This window comes from Antechinus flavipes, chromosome 1 (assembly GCF_016432865.1).
Source record: "Antechinus flavipes isolate AdamAnt ecotype Samford, QLD, Australia chromosome 1, AdamAnt_v2, whole genome shotgun sequence".
NCBI lineage: Eukaryota > Metazoa > Chordata > Mammalia > Dasyuromorphia > Dasyuridae > Antechinus > Antechinus flavipes.
In genome coordinates, this window is record NC_067398.1 from 508,341,339 (window position 1) to 508,363,166 (window position 21,828).

The following is a 21,828-nucleotide window of genomic DNA, read 5'->3' on the forward strand; positions in this document are numbered from 1 at the left end:
TGAAAAATCCATGTGCTCCACCATACCTAGTCCTGTTCTCCATACTCAACATTTCCAAATTTGGGTGGAATTAAGCTTAGGAGGAGTTCAGACACAAAAATAAGAAACACAAATTGTTAGTCAATATTAGGGAGTATATCTGTGAATAAAACTGCCTCACCCCTATAATTTTACTTAGTTTTTCAAGTTTTTAAGATAAAGGAATCATTTTTTGTAGCAACAAAACTTGAAACCTAAACACTAATGAAGGCATCCATCATTGTTGAGTCAAGAAAGTGGAAGAAACAAGCAGGCTTGGCAAGACAGGTTTGGTCCATTAACATTCAAAGTTTAGGTAAAAGTCTCTGCTTCCTGTGCCAACCTATCCTTTCACACTCCTTACTTTGTAATGCTATTTTCAGCTCATTCTTTTACCCTCTGAGAATGCAATGCTGCCCCTGGTGGGGGAAAAAAATTTACTTCTATTGCCCGAATGGATGGACCTTGAAGATCTTAATAGCAAGCTGGGTATACCATCTACTAGTCCAACAGCCTTGTTCTTGAGGGGATAGCTGAGGAAGGAAATCTTTTCAAAAATTTTCCCTAGTTTAAATCACTTCTGATTTTTTAAAAATAATTTGTTTCAGCTACAAATAAGTTGCAATTCCCTTTCCCAACTCCTATTCTACTACTGTAGAATATTGTACTTTTCTTCTGCCACATTAAAGTGCAAAAATAGTGTCAGTTTTTCTTGGATTTGGTCAGTTAAAGTCCTGTCATCCCCTCCATTCCCCAAGGGTACAGCTGTCAAATGTGTGTGCCCCTAGGATCTTCTGAGCCAAAAAAACTTTTAGCCTTGAATACCATACATTGTTGGAACAGCATAAGGCAGCAAAATGAAAGATTTACCTGAAGTACCTATGTACTCAAAGATACTTTGATAATACAGCAAAATCCCTGGAAGCCTTCTGGGATCCATATTCTGTAGTGACTCTCAGATTCAAAGTTAAAGTGAGTATTTATAGTGTGTAAGAAGGTCCCCTCACTTTGTCCAGAAATCAAGCAGTTCAGGAAGCTATTGGAAGCATTAATAAGGGAACATTACAGGATTGGTTAAGTTTTTATAAAATAAAGCAGACACAGCTTTTCATGTTTGTATAAGTGTTAGCTAATCAAGGTTGCATAGAGCTGTCAACATTTTTTAAACACAGATTTAAATGAATATTCCAAACCATACTTGAATGAATGACTTCAGAAATTTAAAAAAAGTAATCTCAAAGTTGCCTCCCCCACCCTCCAGGGCACTCAAGAATCAAAAAAAAGATCAACAATTGCCTAAAAATCCTTTTCATAGTATAGAAAGCAAATCACAAGCAATAATTGTAATCACTCTACTCTCTCTCAGGTTTATATTGAGATAGGGTAAGTACAAATAAATTTGCTATGCTTTTTCTTCCCCCTTCTTTTTTCCCTCATGACAGTTTACGGGAAATGTGTTTTCATTTTTTTTCTACCTTATCTCTTTTCACCACCCAGCCTCTTGCTGCTGCTGTTGCTGTTGCTGCTGCTGCTGCTGGAAGCCAAAATTTTCTTGCCTAAACTGATCCTGACTGATCAGAGGCTACATTCGATTCCAAACCCTTTGCTGTCTTCAGGAGTTCAGCTCCTGTTCCCCATGTTCAGCTCAGCTCCTGTTCCCCCAAAACATGCCTGAAAAAAGTAGAGTAAGTCATATCTAGGGCTATTTTTCAGGGCAAATGTGACTAATAATTAAGGAACTGTCCTTTAAAAAAAACTTCTTATTTCAAGTGTGCATATTCTCAAAGTAGACCTAACTTAATGAGACATTTAGGATTTAAAGATTTAGAGCAGAAAGAGATCTTAAAAGAATTAATCCAATCCTTTTTCTCTCATTTTACAGAGAAAAGGGACAAGGCTGAGAGAAATTAACTTGCCTGAGTTCTACGTAAGTAGAAGTTGGATTTGAATCCAGATGTTGTTAATTCAAAATGATTGCTCTTTCCATATATACTGCCTTTCAATTAAGGTTGCCCATCATTTAGCAGAACTTTAAATTATTTTATTGGTTTAACTGAAGGCTCTTTAAGGATTTGGTTTTTTGTTATTTATGCTTTAAGAATCAAGCAGATTTTTCAAGATATTTCTTGAATTAAACCATAAGCAGCCTAACAAACAGCAAAAGAAAAATTTGGCAAATTCTTTACATTTATAGGTAGCTAACTATAGTTAACAGTTCAGGACTGGAAACAAATTTTAAGCTTTCCTTTCTCAACCCCCCACTCCTGGGATTCTTCAACTCACTTCAAATCCCAGCTTGTACAGTGCAGATGATCATTCTGGATTTCTTCCTTTCCCTTTGCTTTGTAACATTTACATGTTTTCTCCCCACAAAACTGTTAGGACCTTACAGGTAGGAACCATCAATTCTAGTACTTAACTCTGGGCCTGCTACGTAGTTAAGGGCTTAATAAATTGCTCATTGTTTAATGTGGTACTAAGAACAGTGATATTATCTTGGAATACAATTTCTCTATGTCTCTTTAAAAAAAAAAAAAAGGATTTGTTATAGCTTTGTATGACTTAAAGAACAGAGAATTTTTGGGGGTAAGTACACACTGTTTTGACTTCTAAGCAAGAAAACTAGTCATATACCAATAATCTCTAGGAAACTAATCAAATGTCACTAGTGAATAGTTCTACTGAATATTAAAAATAAGGGAAGCAAAGTTAGTATATAGACTTGAATATACTTGATTACTGGGATGTTAGCTAGCAAAGCAGAGTGAAGTGGCATATGCTCCTTATACTCTCTTACAACACAGAAAATATCTATACTCCTTTCCCTAAATATATTTCCAGATCTTTTGGATTTCTGCCATGCTATATGAATTAGTAACTGAGCAGACCCAAAAGATCTGTTGGATCTGTTTCCACTCCTCTCTAGCATTTCCTATAGGACTTGTGAGCTTATCAGATTCCAAAAGAATTCAAAATGCTGGACCTCCCAATCTGGGTCCTTCAAACTAGGAGCCAAAAATCCCTCTGGTAAACAAAGGTACCTATCACATCTAACTTTTTTCTTATATCTTGAGGACCAACCTGGTGTCTGGTTTGGAGGACTTAAGATTTCAGTGATGCCCACTGCTGGGCTGCCGAAAATACTAAAGGACAAAGAATATTACCATCTGTTCACATACAATTTTAGAACCTTAGAGAAAATAATAAACTACTTAAGGCAAATAAGGTTTCAGTTGACCTAGTTTCCCATATTGTACTAAATCATAAATATAAATCATATTTATTTCCAAGTGTCTAAACCAGCCAAAAATATGTACATCTTATTAATAAATTTTATTTGGACAAGTGGAGAACAACTTGTGTCACAACAACAGTTTTAAACAACATGATTAAAGACTGTGGTGCTCCCCAGAGTGGTCACAAGTATGTACAGTATGGGAAGAACAAAGCTGCACCTCAGAGCTGATCATGATCCAGTTAAAAATACCTGACATATATAGTACACGTGCTAATAAATTTCCTTCAGGTCATGACCAGCATGAAAAAAAAAAAAAAATAGAACATAGGTATTCAGCAAAGGTTTCTACTAATGGATACAGCAATATGCTGCACTTAAGAGTTAAAATCAGATCCTAGTTTTTAGTGTTAGCATCAAGCCCTTAAAGAGAAATCCAAACATTTCTATTTTTCCAATTTACACACATCAAAAACTATTCACACTTACTGAAGATGGGGTCGGGCAGCAAACCATCGCACCCCAATCAGGTCCTTGCCTGGATAAAAATGTTTAGAGCTAATACTGGAGAGGTCTCTTTTACATCCTGTTACAACACATCTGCCTTTCTGGCTATGAGAATTTCATCTACTGGTTGCTAAAGTAAAACTTGCTAAGTTAACTCCTGTGGAGAAAACAATGCAGGTTTTGGGACTGTCATCCCTTCCAAAATGCTCTGCCAATTCAAGTTTCATTCATTCAGGAAGACAGAAGGATTTAAGGCTTCGGTGACAAGTATAATCCTCTGAGAAATTAGTATTTCCTAAAGTCAAGATGAGCTATAGTTTACCATACTTTCTCTTGACTCTTAAGATCCCTGGCATCAGGTGGAGGTAACTGGCACCTGTAGTTAGGTCTGGCAAGAGGGGAGATCTTTCCTCCTTCAGAAAAGGCTGTCCCAGATCATCCATGTGAGGAGCACTTGTGGATTTTAAGCAGAAGAGACAATGAGACTTGGGCTCTTTAATAAGTTGAAGAAGCTGTACTCATAGCATCTTCAGCAATTTTGTTACTGGAAGGGTGAATGCTTGCAAAATATTTGACATCACTGTCACTATCCATCTGAAGAGCCATAATTGTTTGTTCCACAGCTTCTTGATGAGAGTTAGCAGAACTTAAGAAATACTCTGTAAATGGAAACAAAACCAAAATAAATGCAACAATATGTAATGTTTTCCAATTACAAATTTTGAGAATGTCAGCTGTATAATTCCAAGTCATTACAATAAAGTGACTCAATAATAAAGATATTCATTCTACAGTAAGACATTTACTACCACTATGTCAATGATAACAAAAACCCTACATACACAAAATATTTGGAGCAGTCCTTTTTGCAATGATAAAGAACTAGAAACAAGGTCAATGCCCATTCCCTGGGGAATGGCTGAACAAGTTGTGGCATGTAGAAAGACTGTGCTGAAAGAAATGTTAAGTATGAATACTAAGGAGAGGCACAGAAGACTCACATGAACTGATACAAAATGAAGTAAGCATAAGTAACAGGGAAAGAGTGTGCATAGTGATTACAGTAATGTAAATAGAGAGGACAGCATTAGAACCTGAAACTGAATGTTGATCAATTCTGACTGGCCCTAAAAAGGGATTTTAAAAGGTGCCTTCTTCCTCTCCCATTCAAAGGTGAGGTATGTGAGTTTGAAGCATCATGGATAATGTCAGACTCTTTTTTTCCCTCATTATACACAGGATGGTTGAGAGGAGGAAAGGGTTAAGATATTGTGGGAAAAGTAGAGGATGGAAAGGCAAAAAAAAAAAACCCTAAAATCTTTTTAAAAATCTAATGCAGTGACCATTAAAATATAGGAGCTGATTAAAACAGGTATCAGTCCTTTCACGGAAAGTTCTTTTATTTATTTGTTTAGTTATGTTTTTATCCAAAGTTCTCAGTCTTGCAAAAATATTTTCTGTTCTTCAATATAATGAAAATTTTCTTCCTTTATTTCTAGAGGATAAACAAATTGAAAAACAAATCTATAACCTATATTTTAATGAAATTACTTCCATTCTAAAAAATTTGCTTTTAGGGAAAATGTATTCATCAGAGAAATGTATTAATTTATTATTAATATAAAGCAACAAAGAACTTTAAATAGTCATTAATACAGGTCATTATTACTGTTCAGAATGTTAAGTATGCTGTTTTTTTTTCCCTTTTAAAAATATTCTTTATTATTATTATGAACTTGACAAATATCAACAAATACAATCATTTCATTGTACAAGAACAGAAAAAGTACTGCAATTAAAATCTCCACTACATTTTGTTTAAGTTATTTCTATATATTTTAAATTTAACAATTTAGTTCCTACATTGTCCTGTTGGGTTTATATGTACCCATATGAACTTTCTTATCCTGATTTTAAAAAATGAGTCCTGAAGGTTTTTTCTTTCTATTTTTCTGTTATTTCTGTGTTCAAGTATCACCACAATCTTCAATATCTCCCCTAATTCTCCCCCTCCAAAAATAATAAAGGTCTCTCTTATAACACATAGGTTGTAAAGCAAAATAGACCTACACATTTACTATATCTGAAAATGTTTGTCCCATTCTGTACTTCTATTCCTTTACTTCTGTCAAGATAATCCATCAGCATTCTACAGGAATTATTAATAGTCATTGCATTGATGATCCATCTTAAAACTTTTATAATGGCTTTCATTTAAAAATTAAGTGATTACTGAATAAACTGTTCTACTGGTTTTTATAATTTCACTCTGCATCAATGAACACAAGTATTCTTATATTCCTCTGATTCTGTCCCTCTTGTAAATTTTTTTATTAGTATCCCATTGTATTCATATACCAAAATTTGTTCCATAATTCCCCAAACTAAAGGGCATCAAAATGTTTGTGGCAGCCCTGTTTGTAGTGGCTAGAAACTGGAAAATGAATGGATGCCCATCAATTGGAGAATGGCTGGGTAAATTGTGGTATATGAATGTTATGGAATATTATTGTTCTGTAAGAAATGACCAACAGGATGAATACAGAGAGGACTGGCGAGACTTACATGGACTGCTAAGTGAAATGAGCAGAACCAGGAGATCATTATACACTTCGACAACGATATTGTATGAGGACACATTTTGATGGAAGTGGATTTCTTTGACAAAGAGACCTGAGTTTCAATTGATAAATGACGGACAGAAGCAGCTACACCCAAAGAAAGAACACTGGGAAGCGAATGTGAACTATCTGCATTTTTGTTTTTCTTCCCGGGTTATTTATACCTTCTGAATCCAATTCTCCCTATGCAACAAGAGAACTGTTCGGTTCTGCAAACATATATTGTATCTAGGATATATATACTGCAACATATCCAACATATATAGGACTGCTTGCCATCTAGGGGAGGGGGTGGAGGGAGGGAGGGGAAAAATCGGAACAGAAATGAGTGCAAGGGATAATGTTGTAAAAAAAATTACCCTGGCATGGATTCTGTCAATATAAAGTAATTATTAAATAAAAATTAAAAAAAAAAAAAAACTAAAGGGCATCCCTAAAATCCCAAGTTCTTTTCACTGAAAGTTTTTTAAGCTTAATCCCCACATGTTAGATTTCCTGGAAAAAAGTTTTTTTTGCAGACAGACGATTTGAACTGGATGGCTCCTAAGAACCCTTCCAGCTCTGAAATTCTATGCTAAGATTTCTCTCTGATGAATTCTGAGCTGGTCTGTTATGAAACTACACTAAGACCTGTGGTTGTTTTTGTCAATTAAAAGTTCTCATGACATCTGTACTAAATTTCCAGGGATTACCTCAAACACAAACTTGAATGACTTATCCTGGAGTTACCCAGCTACTATCAGAACCTTGACTCTACTATCTACTATCATGTTGCCTCTAAGTCCAGAATTCTGCCTCCTTTTTGCTACACACACACTGACTCTGAACCTACTATCATGTAGAAAACAAGCAAAATAACATGGAGTTTTTTAAACTATGATTTAAAGTAATCTGCTAAATATATCCTTACTATTATTTAAAATCAAGAAAAGTTATACTAGTGGATGAGTCATATGAATTTAACATCATAAATAATGGAAGAACCTTTTGTTGTTGCTTCCTTCATAGGAAATTCAGTAAATATTCATTTTTCCCCTTTGACCTAATACAGTAGGCCTTAGAAGGAATAAGTTCTTCCCTGCAGATGTATGAGAAATAGGAATAATACATCTTCCTCAATAGAAGAGAATACACTATTTTAACATTCAAATAAACTGCTTTTATTTCATCTTTACTGTTTAATAAAAATAATTACACCTTGTATGAATTTCAAGCACAGAGAAGTAAATACTTTTTCATCTGTAGTTTTCTTCAGATTATTTACTGAGCATTAATCTTGTACAAGGTATTATGCTAGGTACCTTGGAAAATGAAGACATCAGTTCCTGTCTTTATAGTATCTGGTCTAAGGCAAAGGCACAAAAATCAGTAAGTGGACCAGCAAGAATAATGTAAGTAACATATAGGCTTGAACTGAATAAGCAAGATGGTAGTAAATACACTGATGGCAAAACTATATATTATGGAGACTGTTCCAGGACTATATATTCCCTAGATCCTCCCCCTATTTCACCATGACTAGATTATAATTAAATGTGCCTGAAGCAACTGTCTACAAAAGAAAACAGAAAATTCAATATTTGCTAAAAATAAAAATAGGCCAGACAAAAACGAACAAGTTGTATATTAAATGGGCTTGTATCACAAGTTTTGTATTTAGAACTATATACATAACAATAACATTCCAAACATGTCCAAAACTGAACTAATTTTTTTCTCAAATCCTCCCCTCTTCCTAAGTATCAATAATACCACCCTGAGTCAGTTTACAACCTATGTCATCCTCAATTCTTAACTCTTCCCCCCTTCTCCCTCTCCATCAGATAATCTGTTGCCAAATTCTATTATATCTAATAGCTCTTGGGTAGATGCTATTCTTTCCTGACACTGCCACTACCTTGGGGCACACTTTCATGTCTCATAATTAGTCCAATAATCTGCTTTTGGCCTTACTGTTTCAAGAAACTCCCTATGCAGATCCATTGAGTTGTCAAAAGTTTGGTCATTATCACAATTCTGGCTGTCCTCTTCCACTCCCCAATTAATCAATTCCAACAGAAACCAGTTACCCTGCCTCCAGTATCAAATATAAAGACCTACATAACCTGGCCCCTTCCTACTTTTCCATTTTAAGTTTTCTTATACCTTCTCTCCATGTACTCTTGAGATTTAGTGACATGAGCCTTCCTGCACACAGTACATGTACATCTCTGAATTCCAGGCATTTTAATTGGCTGTCCTTTCCCTCATCCATCCCTCCAGATTTTCCTGGTTTTCTTCAAGTTTCATGTAAAGTCTCACTTCTGCAAGATGCCTTTCCTGATTGCTCTTAATCCTATAGTTTCCTTTTAAGATTGTCTTCACTTTATCTTTATTCTTATTTGTAAATGATTATTTGCATCTTGTCTCCTCCATTAGATGACGAATCCCTTAAGGTCTGGGAAGATTTGTTCAGTTTCTTTGGCAGGCTTCCTCTGGCCCTTATTTAGCACAGTGCCCCATACATAGCAGGCATTTAATAAATTAACTTCACTGCTTATTGATAGTCACTCAAACAGTTATGCAAAATATGAAAAAACCCACCTTTTTCTAAGAGAGTTTGTCTTAATGTTTTTGCAAGTAGTACTCGAACATTTGGAACACTATCATTTGCTAAATTTAACAAATGTGGCATCAGATGCACAGCAAACTGGTCCAAAGGAAGGCAATCATCCTCAATGATAGTCTGATAAGAAAAAAAATACTACTTTAGATTTTTTGATAAATTTAGAATTGAGAGCATACAAGTTGGATCACAAAATCTTTTAGTATCTTTTAGACATATCTTTTTAAAAATGCTGCCCACTTTATATTCAAATCACTGTATACCTAGAGAACACTACCTTAAGGGAGAAATTGAAAGAACAATTTTAAAACAAAGTAATTTTTTCCCTCTAAGAACATTTAGATGACCCAAATTTTCAGGAATCTTATGGATATCTTTAGCAAGAAAGACTGACTGCCAATTTTTACATCCCATGGCAATAAATGGCAAGAGGATACTCGCAACTATAGAAACTATTTCTTCCAACTATAGGAAATGTTTCTGTGATTAGGAATAGTCACTTAGAATCCAAGATATTGAAAGTGACAGAATATGGAAGTACTGCTTATTAAAGACAGAGAAGGTAGAGAAAAAGAAAAAATTAGCATAAAAGGACAGATTAAAAAGTAGATAAAAGAAACTCCTCCTCTTACCTGGCAGACAAAGACAAATGTCTGTCGACCAGACCATTTCGGGCATCTACCAAAATTTTCCACAAGTTCATTAATTAAATCTACTCCAAATGTTGAGGGTGTAGCCATATGCAATTTCTTTACCATTTCACTAACCTAGAAATGTTAAATTGGAGAAATAATAATTTCCACATTTTGTTACGTATTTACAATTTCCTTATTCCAAATTTAAAAGTTTAGAACATACCAACTTGTAGGAAATCCAACGAACAGAAGAAACTTTGTCTGCACATAGATTCAGAGCAATTGGCCGTAAGTAATCATATACATCTCTGGGACTGTATAAATCTAGAAGTAAAATCAGCTGCCTAAAAAAATGAATAGTGTCAAAAGAACATAACAACTAATGAATGAATAAAAGTTCTTTAACTTAAAAGCTACTTTAGTGTTATGGGTCCTCATAAGCTACTTGATTTAATGAAAATCTTAGTGACTCCATTATCTTTTTTTTTTTTTTTTTTTAATTTATTCTATTTTTAATTTGTGGACTTTGTGGTAACATCATCAAAACAGAAAATGTTTTCATTTTAATAAATTCTACTATTTAATACAGATATTAATGAACAATCTTTGTCAATTAGCCAGGAAATTACAATTTGAAATCATGATTAATTTATATTAAACACCTAAAGCTACTAGCATTTTCTTGGACTAGTGTTCATTAGGAACACTAAGCCTATCAATACAATAGGCTTGCTGATTGACTGATTCAAGGAGGAGGCAGGATGTAGTGAAGAACAAATTGGAGTTGGGAGATGAACCCAGATTCAAATTCTGACTGTTGTTTCCTGCCTATATTGACCATGAAAAAAAAAATCCTTTAATTTTGTTTCCTAGAGAAATTAATTTCTACAACTGGTTACAGAATTGCCAATGGGTAGTTATAGGTTAAAAAGTGGACAGATGGTTACATAGCACTAAGCAAATTATTTTTGTCTTAAATAGTTATTTTCAGGGGACATATATTGCCCATAATAAACTGATTCCACTAGACAAGACCCAATTTGGTCCCTGACTACTTACATCAACTATTCTCAATGTTTACAATGTATTGTAAAGTGTTTGGAGTACATTCTCTAGTAACTTGATTAATACCTTGTAGAATGAGTAGAATCTCACCTTGGTTTCCTGTCCCTCATGATTTGAAGGGATTGTTTGTACATTCAATTTTAGGATTATGTAAAGGGGGCAGGGTATGGATGGTAATAGTAGCATTTTATGGAACCACATTAAAACTTTATGCAGCTTCAACAACAAGTAATAAATAAAAGGAATAAACAAAACTTGGTAGATTTATAAGAAGTGATGAGATTACGTAGGATAAAAAAAGATGTACAATGATTAAAAATGGTGTAAAATGAAAAAAGATCATTTTTAAATAAATGAACACTCATAAATAGTCCTGAAGAACAGAAAATGAAACATGCCAGCCTACTCCTGGCAAAAGGCAGGAGGATAACAAAAATTAAATATTTTCATTGTCATTTGTAGTCATTACCTTATTTTTTTCAATTCCTGCTTAACTATTTTCCTTTTTCATGAGGGGGGTGGAGGAATAGATCAATATGGAAGGAGGGAGGGGAGAATAACCAGAATTAACTATGTATAAAAACAAAAAAGACATCAAATGTAACTTATTTTAAAAATTTTATGCTGTTCCCAAATGGCTACAAGTGGTACAAATCTTGATTTCTTAAATGGCACATGTAACTATAAAACACTCTCTCCCAAATATATATCCCCAGAAGACCTCTGAAATACCATAAAACATTACATTTCCATACAACATTAATTTAAAACTCTAAATTTAACAAAGAGAAGAGAGTCCATGGAACTGGGACTCTAATATTTTCACAATATAACTACAAAAAAGTTATTAAGAGATCTCTAGATAAGTAATAAATATTTCTAACCCAGAGGAAATAGGATGAGTGTGTGAGACAGCATTCAAACATCTTTCTGAATCCAGTCTGAACCCAATTAATGTATGGGGGCTGAAATTTTTTTTACTCTTTGTGGTAGATGGTCCCCCTTAGAAGTAAGGATAGTAACCCTGAAGGCATGAATTCCTTCAGGGATTAGCAGCAGCAATTACAGATCTTTTGGTGGTAACAACTTTAGCTCATATAGCAAGAAGCTGTATGCATTCCATATATGAAGTCAAGGTTTGTAGTTATAGTATGTAAGTTTTAATGTTTCTCCTCAGAAGTCAACAGTTTTATTATAAATGTAAGTCACTCAAGAACCTAATAATATAAGAGTACATAAAATCCAAAGGAAATCTAGTTATCAATGCCTGGAAGACTCCTGTCACAATCTACTTCATCTCAATACTTCCCTCTGCAATTCATGTCCTCTTTATCCTGTGTTTTATCTTGTTTGTTCTTACCTATTTCCCATATTGGAATGTGAGCTACTGTTTTTGGGGGGGTTTGTCTATGGTTTCCCAGTGCTTAGCATAGCAATGATAATATGTAAGTGACTTAATAAATGGTAGCAATGGGGTCTTACAACAAAGCTTGGATTGGAACTGAAGATTTTTTGATTTCTAATTTTATACTTAAAATTTTTATCTGAAAGTATTTAAAGTATGAAATAAGTTTATAATTTAACAATTAATTCCAAAAGTCTAGCTAATAAAACAAGCATATAAAAAAGCTTTCATTCAAGAGCAAACCAAACTTCCAATATAAAATAAAAAAGTAACCAAAAATGTAACAACAACATACTCAGCCAGTTCAGCTCGAAAGCGCCAATTTCTGCTATTATCTGTTACTAAAAACTCCTGAAGCTGGTAAAGATATTCTCTTCTTTTGTCAATATGAAGAAGCTAGAATAATAGAATGAAATTTTCATCAAGGCAGGGCACAGAGCAGGTGAGTAGGTTAAATAACTCTGCAAACAGAACCTTAAACTTTTGTAAGAATAGGGTATTAAAAATGTATTAGCTTTTCTCCAAATAGTTTAAGCTAAACCAACAAATGAAATATATTTGTTTGCTTCTTCTAAAACTCAATAGTAGGACAAAGAGAGAGTTGGAAAACAAGATGATTTGAAGGTTCAAAGTTATGATGGCTCCTGAGAAACAGAATTTCGAGGCTAATACAAAGTACACCACCTTCTTAATTTCTTCAGAGAGAAACTAGCTATTTGGTTACTCATTTAGTATCAAAGCAATTCAATTCCCACTCACCAACTATATATGTAATTGTTAGGTGTCCAGAGAATAAGTAGTAGTTTCTAGAAACTGCTACATAAGCTATACATTATTATGCATGAATTAAGAAAATATAGTATATACAGCTTGTAGCAGTTTAATCACTATAAATATTGGAACAAATAGTGTGAATACATTATTATCTCTAATTGTAATATACACATCAAATGAGATGTGTAATGAGCTTTGCTAACAGAAAGCTATGTAAATATGAGCTATCCAGCAGGATACTAACTAGCACAAACAACTTGATGGTATCACTCAGCAATATGACCCAAATTTGTCTATTAGAAAGAATGTTTTATAGATAAAAGTATCCACTGAAAACTGAATTGTAAACTGTTGTTTTAAAACGGATCAGAAAGGGTGGTTGGCCTAATCTTAGTGGGCATCTATGGCAAAATAAATGTAAAAATTACCTTCAGAAAATCATGTAAATGTTTAAGGACTCCTATCCTGACTTCATCAAGGTCCTTTAAAAACCCATTGAAAATTGGAACCAGGTCTGCTGCTGTCAATTGGTCTCCAAGAATTATTGCAAGCTCATGGATAGAGAATGCTAGTGTCCTCCGAACTTTCCACTACAAAAACAAATTACTGCATTAGTAAATATGGACTGCTTAATAGTGTGTAAAATTAAATTTGAATTAAGATGCCTATAACCCACAAAATATGAAATCTGAATAAAATTACCAGTATGTTACTACAATCTATTCTCCATTATCTGTGCTAGTATAGTAATGAAGTATTGAATAAAAGAAAACTCTCTTAATTTGTCAATGATTAGTAGTTTTTGAATAGTTCAAATCTTTGTGGAATAAAAATAATCCAGAGATACCCAAACCTACTGAGAAGCCCCTATTACCACTGCTATGGAAGCCAAAGCTAAGGAACAGAGAATTAAAGGATCTGTGGACTGAGGAAAAGAACTTATGAGAAAGGAAAGAACTTATGAAAAGCAAGAATTTAAAGGGGAGTAGATAGGCTCTCAAGAAGGTTTGGCTTGTCTATAGGATACTTTTTCATTGTCCAAAAGAAAGAACTCTGCTTTAGTCCCTGCCAGAATTTGACTTCTTTGTGTTATTTTGTTAAATAAAACTTTAAGGATATAAATTTTTCTCCTTTCTTAGTCACAAAGCTCTCTGGGCCTCAGGCCTAAAATCCAGGTAGTAGTATAAATATTATTGCTCAGATATATTACAGATAAAATAGGCTTTTGTGGAATAGTCTAAAAACTGAACATCATTTGTAGTATTACTTCTATGGGAAAATGTTTTGAGAATTCCAAATAATCAACTTACAAATCAACATTCAGAATAAAAATAATTCATAAATTCGAGAACGGCTTGTATGTTTTAATTTTGTATAAGTCAAAATATATTGAATAAAATAATGAAATCTAACAATGTATGACTCAGGAGATGAAAAATTCTTTGGAGTTAATGATCTCGGAAAGTTTTAAGCAAACCAAAGGTCATGCTTCTTAAAAAGCATTAGATAAAATTTCTTGAGTTCTTTCATTTTAAAAAATTTTGGGAAAATTACAATTATTAAAAACTTTATGTTTATCTTTAACTTAATTAAAATATTTTACCTACCTGCATATCTGATGCAAGCGTCTCATAAGTCTCTCTCAGACAGTGCCAGTTCTGCCTGCCAAGCGTAAGTGCTACACCTGGAAGGCTATATGCACAGTGTTTAGCAATCTCAGTATCAACGGTTTGTGCACGAGAGGGATCAGTCATAGATAAGTATTGATCCAACAATGCCTGAGGCACAACATCCTAATATAAAGAAAAAAGATACTGACATTTTCTCAAATGGTTTCCAAAAATTTAGTCTTATTATTCAGAAGATAAAAAGATGTACAAATTATCTTTAACATTATTCATGACATAAGAAGGCTAACATCAGACTAAAAATATTTAATAACAAGCGAACTATCCTATCAACAAAGGAGAACATGCAAAAGAAACAAAATTGAAGCCATACTAAAAGAAAAAATGTAAGGTTTCAAACTTGGAAAAGCAAAAAAAATTAAAATTAATGACTATCTCCTACATTTATTCAAAATTAGTTAAGAAGATCACTCAATGAATATAGGTTAAGAAAAGAAATAAGGAAAAAATGGACTAGTCATAAATGAATATTGAAGAGCATTTTGTTATTTACCTGTACTTTAGATTTTCTTTCCTCTTCAGGGCTAAAACTATTATCAGTGCTCAAATCTGAATCATTATGGATGTAATGAAGAGTTGAATCCATATTCTGTTTAGAAAAAAAGATCTATTTAAAGAAAAGTCTGCTATGTCTCTAGATATTTTCCTCACTTAAATGTTTTAATGATTTCCTTACCTTCAATGCTGTGGAAAGATGTATTTTAAAATACACATCATCAAATATCATTTTTATTTACCCCCATTCACTGCACTGGGGTTCCCCCCACCCTAGGCAGATTTAAGATATTTATTATCTTAAATCTCTCTGATATTATTTCCCCATGTCAAAGAACTTACTAAACAACCTTACGCAAAACACACAGGTTATTATACATATTAATAAACAAGTAGTTCCTTAAAAAAAAAAAAAGTCACATGCATTTAAAATTTAGAACTGGGGTCTACTATTTTTGAAATATGACCAGTATTCTGAGTTAGATCATAAATCACTACCTGTTTTTAAAAGGTTCACATTTTCAGGGCAGCTAGGTGGTACAGTGGATAGAGCACCAGCCCTGAAGTCAGAGGACCTGAGTTCAAATCTGGCCTCAAACACTTAACACTTCCTAGCTGTGTGACCCTGGGCAAGTAACTTAACCCCAATTGTCTCAAAGAAAAAAAAAAGGTTCTCATTTTCAATCTGTAGTTATAAAAGACAAGAGGCTAAGATTCCTCTAGCTTTTTTCATGCTCATTGACACATATTTGTTAATATATTCTAAAAATACAAAACATCAGAAAAAGTTTCCTTAAATAAGAACAAGCTATTATATTTTCTATTTACAATAATATCAAATGCACAGGAGCATATTTTTATATTATTATTTTAAAACACTATGCTTAATATGATTTAATCAAAAGAACAGAACTTCACTCTGACTGTATAAACTTTTTCCCAAAAGTGTTGGATTCTCCTCCAGCCCCTAATCTTCTTTCTAAATGTTCTAGTGATCATCTTATAAAATGACTCTGCTTTGGACAGTTAGCAGAATGAAAAGGAGTTCTCTGTGCCCCTCTACACAAATACATACATATAACATACACACTGGTATGTTTGATAAGGAGCAGGGGTGGGACATAAGCAACTGGACAATGATTACAAAGGTTTAGCCACCACAAGTACAAACCAAAGATGATGCTAGTAATTGTACCCACCCTCACACTCCAGAATCCAAATAATGTCACTGGCCCTCCGCAACATGGCCTCAAATCCCGATCTTCTCCTGCTCAGATACTGTGCTGCTTGCTGCAGTGAAATGGTCCGATCAGAAACAAAGCACCTCTCCAAAAAGAAAAGGAAAGAGTTAATTTTTTTCTTTATAAAGGGCTTTGTTTCCAGTAAGACTATTTCACTGCAGTGAGCTACATTAACATTGAGGCTACTAAAATGGTCATGTAGACAGGGCTGGGACCTAACTTCTGAAGCATTCAAAATGATGCTGATGTTACAAAGACAGAATGTGGTGAGAATGATTACTGCTACTTGATGCAGTACAGAAAGCTGAACAATCAGCAACAAAAAGGAATGGACATCCCTTCTGACTACAGATTTTAGCTACAGCTATTCCTCATATAGTTTAATGTCAATTATTCAGACTATTCTAATATGACAAATATTTGTTACCTCAACTCTATCGTTGATTAAAGGCACAGGATCATCTTGATTTATTTTACAATTCTGAAGTTCTTTTATGAGGATTTCATCTTGTAAATCATCTTCCCTGTCTAAGTTGACCATCTTCTCTTCCTGAGTGTCCATACTGGTGGCTCGGAGTGCAGCAGATAATACTTCTACTTGTGCTAGTATACCCAAAAAAGAAAGAAAAGAAAAAAAAGAAAACAATTAATTTCAGCAAAAAAATTATCTTACTCCAAAAGAAAATATGTAAATTTAGTTATGTTGTACTTGACATTTATACTTAATGCTAACAGTCAAATAGAGGCTGAAAAATTTCTATTCTGACAATTATTAGTCCCTCAAAATAAAAGTAGATATAACTAATATGTTTTCATGGGACAGATTATAACTACTACTAAACATTATTTTGTGTTAGTATAAACAGACAGATGCTATGAAGTTGAAGTCTTTGGTTTATTAAAGAAGCAAATTCAGTAAAAGTTAACTGTTTTGGTAACATATGAATCAAATGTAACTAACAAGGCTTACTTACTAAGCCATTTTAGCAGATGAGCAGTCACACAAATCCTGCCAATATAAAACAATGGTAATTACATAGATTCTTGATGGTGATTACAATTAAACATTCATTCAACATTTAAACATTTCTTATTTCATCTAAGTTAACTTCTGAAATTGTTTTTTCCTTTCTCTTTCTGTAGTAAATAGTAAATGATGAGCTCTGAGATTCCTTCCAGGTTTAAGTCCTAAACTCCCAAGACTGGTCATTCCTCACTTATTATCTCATCACGAAAGTAAAATAGAGAGAGTTGAACAAAGAGGTAGCTTGTATATTATTAGTGTGGGTGGCCAGACAAGTTTTCTTCCTAATTTATTTTGTCTGAATGCCTGGAAAACATTGCCGAAATGTGGAATTTGAAGTAAAAATAACAGAAAATACAGGTACTTCTGGATTCAATAATTTGTGAGAAAAAAAAAATTATTCTATCTCTGGAGAAAACCTTCAAGCTATCAACTGTTGACTTTAACCAGCCCTTGAGACTTGCACTTTTTTCCCTATCTTATTTATATTCTTTATGAACTATTTGAATCACCAAAGATTAAGCAAAGAGAAATCTTTTCCCATGTGAAAAATTATTATTAATAACCATCTTGGGAAGATTCAGAACTCTCACCTTTTTCAAAAATCCTGATTTTAAAAAGGTTCAGTCTTCTTCAGAAGGACATAATAATTATATTGCATTAACTCTTCTCTGTTATTGGTCAGATCCCACCCAATTTTGCAAGGAATTTAATCTAAGATTGTGAAGATCACTGTTTTACTTAAGCTTTGGGGGGAGAGGCTGCAGGTGATCTAAGTAGAAAGTTAACTTCTCTTTCTAAGGGTCACTCTTAGCCCCTCAGTGAACATATAATATAAACTGTCAGCCCTGCAGCCATGACTGTCTTTGAGATAGATGGTCAAAGGATATTAATAATCTACTGGGCCTAATTTGTTAACAAAATGATTAAATTCCCCAGAAATTATGTCTTTCAAACTTTTTTCCCCCCTGGCTGAAGTAAGTGGGGTTAAGTGACTTGCCCAGGGTCACAAAGCTAGGAAGTGTTAAGTGTCTGAGACCACATTTGAACTCAGGTCTTCCTAACTTCAGGACTGGTAGGTACTCTATTCAACTTTGGAATCTAGCTGCTCCATTTTCAAACCTTTTCAATCAGTATACTCATTAGAAATTTCTGGATAAAACTTTATGTGCTCTTGATATGGCTGGTTTTCTTTGCATGCACATACTAGCAGATGTGTTCAGGAGAGGTTTGTTTTTTAAATGAAATGAACAATGCACTGCCTATATTTCAAATCAAGTATAGCTGAATATTCCATACTTTTAATTATTTAGATTGTTTTATATTTTGATTAACGTTTTGAACGAATTTATAGAGTCTAATAAAAAAAATTAACGGGCTTTAAATCAAAAAAGCTGGCTGGGTTATCAAAGCCATTTCTCTAGTTTTCTGTGTAATTTTGGATAACTCATTTATACTCTTTGAGTCTCATCTATAAAATATAGATGAAATGATCTCTAAGTTCCCTTCTACCACTTAAAATTTTTATGATTTTGATTTGCTTATTAATTTTATTTTGCATAGAAACTGGAAGGCCAGACAGTTTTTTACAGGTTTCATAAGTTGCCTAGTTCTACAAAACATTATACATGTTATTAAAAAAACATTTACCTTAAAAATATTTGCTTTTGATTCTCAAGTATCAACCCAAGATCCACATTCACTTTGATAGCCCTTTGGGCATATGAATTAATGTTTTTATTACCCCAAGGCCCAACACAGTGCCACCTAGCTGCCCTACATTGGATATATTACCCCAAAAATGTCACAACCTGTCTGCTTCAGTTTTCACAACTTTAAAATTGGAGTAATAATAGCACCTATCTATCAGGGTTGTTGTGAGGCTGAAATGGGATATTTGTAGTATTTTTAGTACAGTGGCTAGCATACAACAGGTGCTTAATGCTCATTTCCTTTCTTCCACAAAGAAATATATCTATGTCTTATTACTAATACAAATGACTTTTTGTCAATTCTCATCCTTCTTGAATTTTTTGCAGCATGACACACTTCATCTCCTGGATACACTCTCCTGTTATCTCCTTCTACCTTTCTAGGCACTCCTCAGTCTTTTCTGCTAAATGTCATACCTGTCTTCTTTTTTTATCTCATCAGCTCCCACTAGCTCAACTATTACCTCTATATAGATGAATCCCAGATCTACTTATTTAGCTTTAGTCACCCCCTACTAATCTGGAGCTTGGAATGGATATCCTGTAGGCACCTTGAACTCAACATCCAAAACTGAACTATTTTCCTCAAATCTCTGACTTTCCTATTGCTGTCACAAACACTATCATCTTTCCCATCCCAGGCTTTACAACCTTAAGTGTCATATTTTTTTAACTTCTTACTCTGTGTATCACTAGACATATGCAACATGTTGCCAAATTTTTTTGTTTCTACTTGAATGACAGCTCTTCCATGCACTCTTTTCTTTCTTCTCATAATCATCTCACCTAATAAGTCTTCATTGCTTTTCAACCTTCATGGGGAGCCAACTGCAGTCCATATGGCCCATTAACTAAAAATGTTTATTGCATTTCTAAACAGAAAAAAGCTTTCATTAAAAATGCAAGAACTATTCTTACTTTGCCAGTGCTTCAAAAACAGATGGATCCAATCTCTGTAGTTTGCTGACTCCCTGATCTAGATGAAGGTAACTTAAACTTTTTCCACCTGCAACCCTTTTTTTACTTGAGAAATTTTTATATGATCCCTAGTATACAGATATATAAACTAAGTATACAAATAAAAAAATTTACTGAAATCATAAGGAAATTCATTTAAAAATAATTTTTTGTGTATATATATAAATTTTACCTTTTATTAAAGATGTAAGCAAATTTGCAAACTAATTAGATAGATGTGCTTGTTTATTTGTACATAAAGAACTTGATAGAATATCTAATACTTTTAAACTATTACCAAATTTAGAAGCTCTGACATAGACCACTGGTGGTCTTGCCTTAAGTGTATATACTACTCCAATCCCTCTCCTTTATCAGTGGTTTTCCTCAACTGCTGGCTTAACATAACTTTCTTACATATATACTACAGTGTCTCCTCTATTACCTAGGATTTAATATAAAGTTCTCTGGAATTTAAGATTTTATAATCTGGCCTATTCTTACATTTTCAGTTTTCTTATGCTTTATGCTGCTGCCACCACTACTCAATGAGACTGCTACACTGACCTATTTGTTGTTCCTTAATTCAACACTCCTTCTGTCTCCTTTACACTGTTGGTTTCCTTCAAGATTCAAATCTAATACTATCTTTCACAGAAGCCTTTCCTCACACCCTTAACCTGTGGGGTGCTCTTCCCAAAGAATGCTAAAAAAAAATTTTTTTTTTTTAAATTGCTGAAACCTCTTCTCAAGATATCTTGCCATTTACCAGCTAGGTTTCTTTCTTAAAGCTAAATCATTCTAACTCTCATGATTGGTCAACAATAGGTCCCAGGCCATCCCCCACTTGGTCACTGTATGAGCCCTGATGGACTCAAGAGTGAATGTAAATAGCAAATGTTCTGTTTTAGTCAGAAACCCTGAGAGTCTTCCCCTCCCAAACTGGATTTCTTTTTTTAACTAAGTAAGAGCCCATTCTTTGCCTCAATTCTTCTCTGGTCTTAATAACTGAATAGACCCTGCCTCAGTCAAACTTAAAAAGGTCAAGATTTCCTACTGCCTCCAGGGCCACCGCTTTGGACCCAAATGTTCTGGCGAAGAAAGTGAGGCTGGTGACTACACAACCCACCCTCCAATTCAATTAAATCCAATTCACTTGCATTCCATGACCTCACCTCTTAGATTTCATGGTCCTCTTCTACAAACAATTTTTATCCTTTACTGCTAGTGTCTTCCCTTCTGACATTACTTCCCATGTATCTTTTGTGTAACTATTTATTTATATATGAATTTTCCATTATAATATGAATTCTTTGGCGGCAGGGACAATGATTTTGCCTTTCAGTTTAACCTCCAAGTTTTGCTATAGTTTGTGGCACAAAATAGGAACTTAATAAATGCTTAATGACTGACTGGCTAAGTGGGGAAAGATAAGAGTATATGAAACTTTGAGGGTTAAATGCAATCCAGTCACCTAGTGATCACACTATTATAAATAACCAGGGAAGCAACAGCTCCTTGTCTCGAGTAGAGGGGAAGTTAAAATGACAGTTGATACCTGGTCTGAAGTTCTGCTTCACATATACACGTGTATGGCTAATGGTCCAGTCATTTAGTATGTCAAAGATCCAGGCAAACTGCTTTAAAACTACACACTACTGAGTTACTGACAGGAGAGTTCCTTAACAGATGTAACCATAGGCTTCAAAACAAAATCTTTACTTAATATTCAGAAAGGGAGATTCTGAGAAATGGTTCCTGAAACTGGCTTGTTTTTAACTGAGGATCCAGAATTGCCTGAGGATCACTGTTGAAATTTCCTCTCTATTGGAGGGTAAAAGAGAGG

General features: G+C 34.0%; 1 protein-coding gene across 7 annotated transcripts in view; it reads right to left on the minus strand.

Annotated features, from left to right (window-relative positions):
- The window catches only part of PPP4R1 (protein phosphatase 4 regulatory subunit 1), an 87,942-nt gene that overhangs the window by 4,807 nt on the left and 61,307 nt on the right, over nt 1-21,828 (minus strand). For 2 of the 7 annotated variants that reach the window (XM_051970464.1, XM_051970463.1), the window contains 10 exons: nt 16,717-16,892; nt 15,047-15,142; nt 14,473-14,658; nt 13,294-13,455; nt 12,387-12,487; nt 9,845-9,965; nt 9,619-9,753; nt 8,965-9,106; nt 4,083-4,419; nt 1,081-1,689 (listed from right to left, as the gene is read on the minus strand). In XM_051970464.1, coding sequence (XP_051826424.1) covers nt 4,256-4,419; nt 8,965-9,106; nt 9,619-9,753; nt 9,845-9,965; nt 12,387-12,487; nt 13,294-13,455; nt 14,473-14,658; nt 15,047-15,142; nt 16,717-16,892 — 1,283 coding nt within the window. In that variant the 3' untranslated portion in view covers nt 1,081-1,689; nt 4,083-4,255. Of the gene's footprint in view, nt 1-888; nt 1,055-1,080; nt 1,690-3,332; nt 4,420-8,964; nt 9,107-9,618; nt 9,754-9,844; nt 9,966-12,386; nt 12,488-13,293; nt 13,456-14,472; nt 14,659-15,046; nt 15,143-16,716; nt 16,893-21,828 lie in introns of those variants that run through there. The other 5 variants (XM_051970458.1, XM_051970461.1, XM_051970459.1 and 2 more) reach the window with 5 other exon arrangements.